Below are 6,000 nucleotides of genomic sequence, written 5' to 3'. Positions count from 1 at the left end.
TGCAGGTGGAGGAGGGGCAGCAGGAGGAAGGCTGGAAGGGTCACTGTTTGAGCGCTGAGGTTGTGAGGCAGACACAGGAAGGTTAAGGCCTGGAGTGAGAAGCATCCCTGGGTAAAGCATACTGGACAGTAACAAGGGGTTAAGAGGAACTGGGTGACTGGAGGCTGCAGAGGTAGCCGAAGCACTTTGTGTGGTGGTGGCTGAGGAAACACAACTGGAAGTGGAGGAAGGAGTCGTGTTCGAGCCCTCTGTCCTTTTTCCTTCTGAAGCATGAGAGGGAGCATTAGAATGCTCTCCTGTTCCCTTTGTCCTCTCTTCAGAGCCTCCAACACTTTCCTGCGCAGGCTTCCCAAGCAAGTTGCTCATACCAAGCAGGTTGGGCAATCCAGCCACACCAGAAAGCATCATGGGAAACATTGCAGCTAAGTTACTGGCAGCCAGGTTGCTGGCATCGGATGGGAGTCCCATCAGGTTTGCGGTGAGCTGCAGGGACTGCAAACTCTGCAGGTTTTGCTGGAAGGCCTGCAGACTCGTGAGGTCCATCCCAGAGAGGAGGCCGTTATTCAGGAGAGGGTTCAAACCGTGAGCAGAGGTCGCCGGGCTGGGTGCTGCTGCTGCCACCTTTGCCAGAGGATTCTTGGGTCGACGTCCTCGCCGACTCACCTCCTCAGGAACAATGGGTCCTGTTAGGATCCGGTCAAACATGCTCTCTGGGAGGTAACCCTGGATAAAATGCAACATGTGCAACGTTTAGCAGAAGACAAGCACAGACAAGCATCTCTGCGTAAACTAAGCCTGAAGTGATGACTCCAGTTTTATTAAAATACAAGAAACCTTCAATTATCAACATAATGGCTTTATTGTTGAATTAAAAAGCATGTGAAAGCCAAAAAGTGCAGTCTAATAAAAGCAAACATTGTTTTTAGTTTCAAACTGTAATTCTTCATAGAGATAACTGCTCAGTAAAGTCATAAAGTCACTGGGTAAATGTACTTATTTTTATTAGGGGTACGCCGATAAATAGGCTCTGATTTATCGGCCCAAATTTCTTTAATTTTGGGAGATCGGCTGACACAGGAGAAACCGATTTTACCGATTTTTTTTTGTAGTTTTAACAATTGCCTAAACTTCATTTATATATTTCAGAGCTCTACCCATGGCCAGTTAAAACAAGTTTGAATTATTTCTAGGTATGCACAGGTCCACTTTTTTTTTTTTTTTTTACTTCCGATCCGATCCCGATACCTAGATCTGAGTATCGGCCGATACCGATCCAGTTCCAATATCATGATCATCATTGATTTTATATGAGGCTGTAATAATCTCCTCTCAAGTACAATTTGTACAAATATATGCATGCATGTCCAAAAAGGCAACTTGAGGTAAGTTTTATTAATGTTGGATAAGTTTTAGAGTTAGAATTAATTTCTGCTAACACAAAACATGTTTCTTTTTATTCCTAGTTTTAAAGTGGATATTAAAGTGATTAATTTAAGTGATTGTTTAAAGTTGTTTTATATTTTATAAGGGGCAAATATAAGAATTTTTTCTGCTTTCTGCACCCTTTTCATTCAACGTTTTCTTTTTGATGATTTTTTTTAAAAATTTCGTTTCATTTAAATGAATGAATAAATGAATTAAATTAAATTAAATGTTAAATGGCTTCAAAACATCTGCTAAGTTCATGGCATAAACCAACAGACATGTTACTGTTTTTAGTATTTACATCACTTTATAATGTAGCTGTTTGTTTTTAATTTATATAATTTTCAAATCATATGTTTTTTATGATTGTCTACTGTTGTACTGATAAATATCTCCTGGAGGGTAAACTATATCTTGGATTCAAGTATCAAGCTGCAAAATCCTTCGTTTTCTACAACTGATAGTGGTTGGTCATTAATTATGATGAAGTTTAGCAACTTCTCTGTAAACATTTGAGCTCCGTGGTTTCAGCGATTTCTTCGTCCTGTTCAATCCGAAGCAGGCAGCCTGATTTGGGGCAGCTGTGCTCAGTCTGTCCCTCCTCGGAGACGGGCAGACTGAGCGGGGCAGATTGGACGCGTCTGGCCGGTGTCGAGTCGCCTCTTTCGGTTTGACCAAAGAGCAGCGCCCCGCTGAAGCCACGGAGCTCGAATGTCCATCGTAAAACTAACTAACGTTGTTTAATGTGGCGCTATGGCTCTGTAGACATTGTACGATGCTGTCTTGTTTTGTGGTGTTTCTAGTGTAAAATACGTCCACACAGCGGACATGTTTCGATGAAAAGTTGGTTAGCAGTTAGCCACAGTGCTGCTAACTCCGCCCTCACATTGTAGCTGGCTGTAAACTATGAACTGGATTTCCTGAATGTGAGGCGGGTCTTATTACTCTGGGCTCATGAGACACGCCGTTCAGGAAATCTATTCCATAGTTTGAAGCCAACATGCATCATTGATTGGAAATATCGGCAGGTGGATCGGAAAATCCGATACGTAAATTATGCTGGTATCGGAGGCCGATACAGATACTGGATTGGAACGGCCCCATCCCTTATTATTTCTAGGATATTGTTCAAGGGTATGTTTTTCAATAAAATTAGATTGGAAAATTGAAGGTGAATTGTGACCTTATAACACCTGACAGTGTCACTTATAAAACAAAATTGGTATTGGCAGGTCAGGCTTTTTAGAGATTGGTGATCGGCCAGAAAACTGCAATCAGTGCACCCCTATTTTTTTATAAATCAGTTTAAACAATAGTTCTATTTCATCCCTACTGACCACCAGAGGCAGGGCTTAAAGCACTGAATGATCATTCTTGCGCATGCGCATGCGCAGGCCAAGTATTTTATGCCAACATAGTCACGTGTGATCCCTGGTGACACCAGTGAGTCTATATAAACACGTGACAATGGTAGCCCAGTCCCTTTCATCTTCTCGCATGCAGGTGGTAAGAGGTTTACTTTTTTGCTTGATGCTGGTAGCCTCGAGACTACGGTCAGAGCTGTGGGACTATCTTGCTCTCCAGAGGCTGCACAAGCTGGTATCCTCTAAACAATTGTACTTCAACTGGTAAGTTGTTTTATTTCTGTTGACCCGGCGGTAGCGCGTTCGCTAGCTGCATCGGGTTTCCTTGGCTGGAAGTACGGCGTTTAGCCATTTTTTCCTTAGTTTACAGAAAGCATTAAAGCCATGCTTGTGCTTGCTTGTTTTCACTTCTGTAGCCGTATTGGCTCATACTTTGCAGCTGTGTTCGGCTTCGTCCCATTGCAGCTGTTTTCAGGCTCACACTGGTATTGTACGTCAGATTGCTGTTTGTTACATTGCAGCCGTTTTTCCTGCTTGCTTTTCATTTACATTGTACAGCTGTGTTCGGCTTGACTTTATTTGTTACACTGCAGTTGTTTTTCGTGCTTGCATTTTCTTGATTTCAGCCAAAACAATCCCAAACCAATTTGAGGCCTTAGCTGTAAACATCACTTTGAATGAAGGCCAGAGCAACACCTGAGGCTCTGTCCTCCCTGATAGACTTCATAGCTAATTTACAATTCAAAGATGTTTTACTTGCGAGAGATTTTAATTTTAACTAGGAAAAGTCCACCCCCCTCTGTGATCAATTCAAGGAATATTGTTTGTCACTCAATATGACCCAACTGACTCTCCCACCAGATGGAACAATAACTGTCCTGAAAAATCTTCCATCTTAGACCTATTTCTAACAAATGTGTTTCACAAATTTCCAGGTATAGGTGTTTTCGCCGACATTTTAAGTGATCATTGTGTAATAGCGGCTCTCAGAGACATTAAACTTCCACATCCTAAACCCAGATCAATTCAAAAAAGGGATTTGAAATGTTTTTGTGAACAGTCATTCCTCTGGGATTTATCTCACTTTGACTGGCATCGTATTCTATTAACTGACAATGTGAACTCTGCTTGGAACCATTTCCATAATAGTTTAATTTATTTTGTAAGCAAACTTGCTCCTTTCCGCCAGTTCAGAATAAAAGGACGAGACAGCCCCTGGTTTACTCCTGAGCTAGCTGACCTACTGCACAGGAGACCAGCTTTGGGCCGCAGCGAGAAAATCTGGTTCATTGGTTGAATTTTCGACAGATGAGGAATAAACACACAACTTCCATCAAAGCTGCAAAACATAATTTTTTTTTTTTATCTCAGACCTCCAAAAATCTAAATGATCCTAAAAGATTCTGGAAAACCATCAAATCTCTCTCAGTCAACTCCCAATCATCTGACCTCCCATCACAACTTCTTGTCAACTCTGTTCCTGTGTCAAATAAGCATGAGATCCGGAACTGTTTCAAACATTTTGTCGCTTCTGGTTCTTTATTTGACACAGTTAGTAATGGAATTTCAGCCATTTCTCCTAAAAGTCAAACTTCTACAAACCATCTCTCCTATAAGTCAACCTTCAGTAAATCACACCTTTTTTCTTTCCCCGTTCACAGTTAATGAGGTTAATAAAATATTAAAAGGTCTAGACTCTAAAAAATCTGCAGGACCAGATGAACTTCCACCTTATTTCTTAAGGCTGGCCATTCATATCATCGCAGTACCAGTGTCCCACATCCTTAACTGGTCCATAAGCCAAAACTCCATTCCAGACGCATGGAAAACAGCCTTTGTTCTACCTTTGCTGAAGGGAGGTGACACCACCTCACTGAACAACTATCGACCAATCTCTAAACTCTGCATTTTAGCCAAGGTTCTAGAAAAACTGATAAACTCAAATCAAAAAGTATTTGAACTCATTTAACATCTTACCTCCCCATCAATGTGGTTTCAGGAAAACAACAAAGCACAACGACTGCTTCACTGAAGGCTCTTAATGACGTTGTTGAAGCACTGGATGCTACGGATTATTGTGCTGCACTTTTCTTGGACCTGTCTAAAGCTTTTGACACTGTGGATCATAACATCTTCTGTCATAAGCTCTCAGAAATTGGTTTCTCAGATCATACCATTGGTTGGTTCTCTAACCATCTTTCAGATCGGAGGCAATATGTTCAACATAATGGTATTTCCTTCAGTTATTTAATGGTCAGCAATGGCGTACCACAAGGCTCATTCTAAGGACCCACCCTCTTTACAATCTACATATGTAATGTAGGTCTTCGTTTGAACTGGCAGAAGAACAACCCAATTCCCTCTCAGGAGGTCACGTTTCTGGGAACCATGATGAACTCCCTCACCATGGTGGCTTGCCCGTCGCCAGTGTGTCAACGGAATTCTGCAGATGCTGTGCCTTCCTGTCCGGCCGTGCACCTCCCTTCATTGCGTACCTCCGCCTGTTAAGCAAGCCGACTGCTGCTTCTACAGTGGTACCTCTGGGGCTGTTGTCTCTGCGCCCCCTACAGATGTGGCTCAACAGCCTGCAACTGGACCTGACGCATGCAGTGCACCGACACAGGAGGTTGCGGATGTCCCCTCAATGCCTTGTGTCACTGGCTCAGTGGTGAGATGCAGTGTTTATGGTGAACGGGGTCCCAATGGGCTCTCTGCCATCTCAGAGGTAGGTTGTTTGTACCAATGCATCCACCACAGGATGGGAGGCATCGTGACAGCGACAGATTGCCCAAGGGACATGATCTCCGTGGCAAAGGGCAAAGCACATCAATGCCTTGGAGCTGGACGCTGTGCGACTGGCACCGAAACACTTCCTTCTGGGCCTACGCGGGAAGCATGTCCTGGTGTGGTCCAACAATACTTTGGTGGTTTTTCATGTCAACTATCAAGGGGGAACACGGTCGCCGACATTGACGCTGCTGACCCAGAAACTCTTACTTTGAGCAGACTCCCCCTTTGCCAGCCTGAGGGCAACCCACATTCCAAGGGTGCGGAATGGACTGGCTGATTTTCTGTCTCGGGGACGCCCACCATCTGGGGAGTGGAGGCTACATCCGGAGGTGGTGAGGGTAATTTGGGAGAGGTATGGCAAGGCAGCTGTGGACCGGTTTGCATCCCAAGAGACGACACACTGCCCGCTTTGGTTCTCTCT

At 43.6% G+C, this 6,000-nt stretch overlaps 2 protein-coding genes across 2 annotated transcripts in view; both read right to left on the bottom strand.

Moving 5' to 3' along the window:
* The window catches only part of LOC119426382 (putative mediator of RNA polymerase II transcription subunit 26), a 123,482-nt gene that overhangs the window by 13,336 nt on the left and 104,146 nt on the right, over nucleotides 1–6,000 (bottom strand). The window lies entirely within an intron of this gene.
* chd9 (chromodomain helicase DNA binding protein 9) overlaps nucleotides 1–6,000 on the bottom strand; it is a gene marked incomplete in the record, with an annotated part of 62,847 nt that overhangs the window by 475 nt on the left and 56,372 nt on the right. The window contains 1 exon segment of the mRNA XM_037693936.1: nucleotides 4–723. Coding sequence (XP_037549864.1) covers nucleotides 4–723 — 720 coding nt within the window.

The sequence above is a fragment of the Nematolebias whitei genome, chromosome 2, assembly GCF_014905685.2.
Source record: "Nematolebias whitei isolate Nwh7 chromosome 2, NemWhi1, whole genome shotgun sequence".
Lineage (NCBI taxonomy): Eukaryota > Metazoa > Chordata > Actinopteri > Cyprinodontiformes > Rivulidae > Nematolebias > Nematolebias whitei.
The sequence above is the reverse complement of the archived record's forward strand: the minus strand, read 5'-3'. Positions and strand labels throughout refer to the sequence as shown.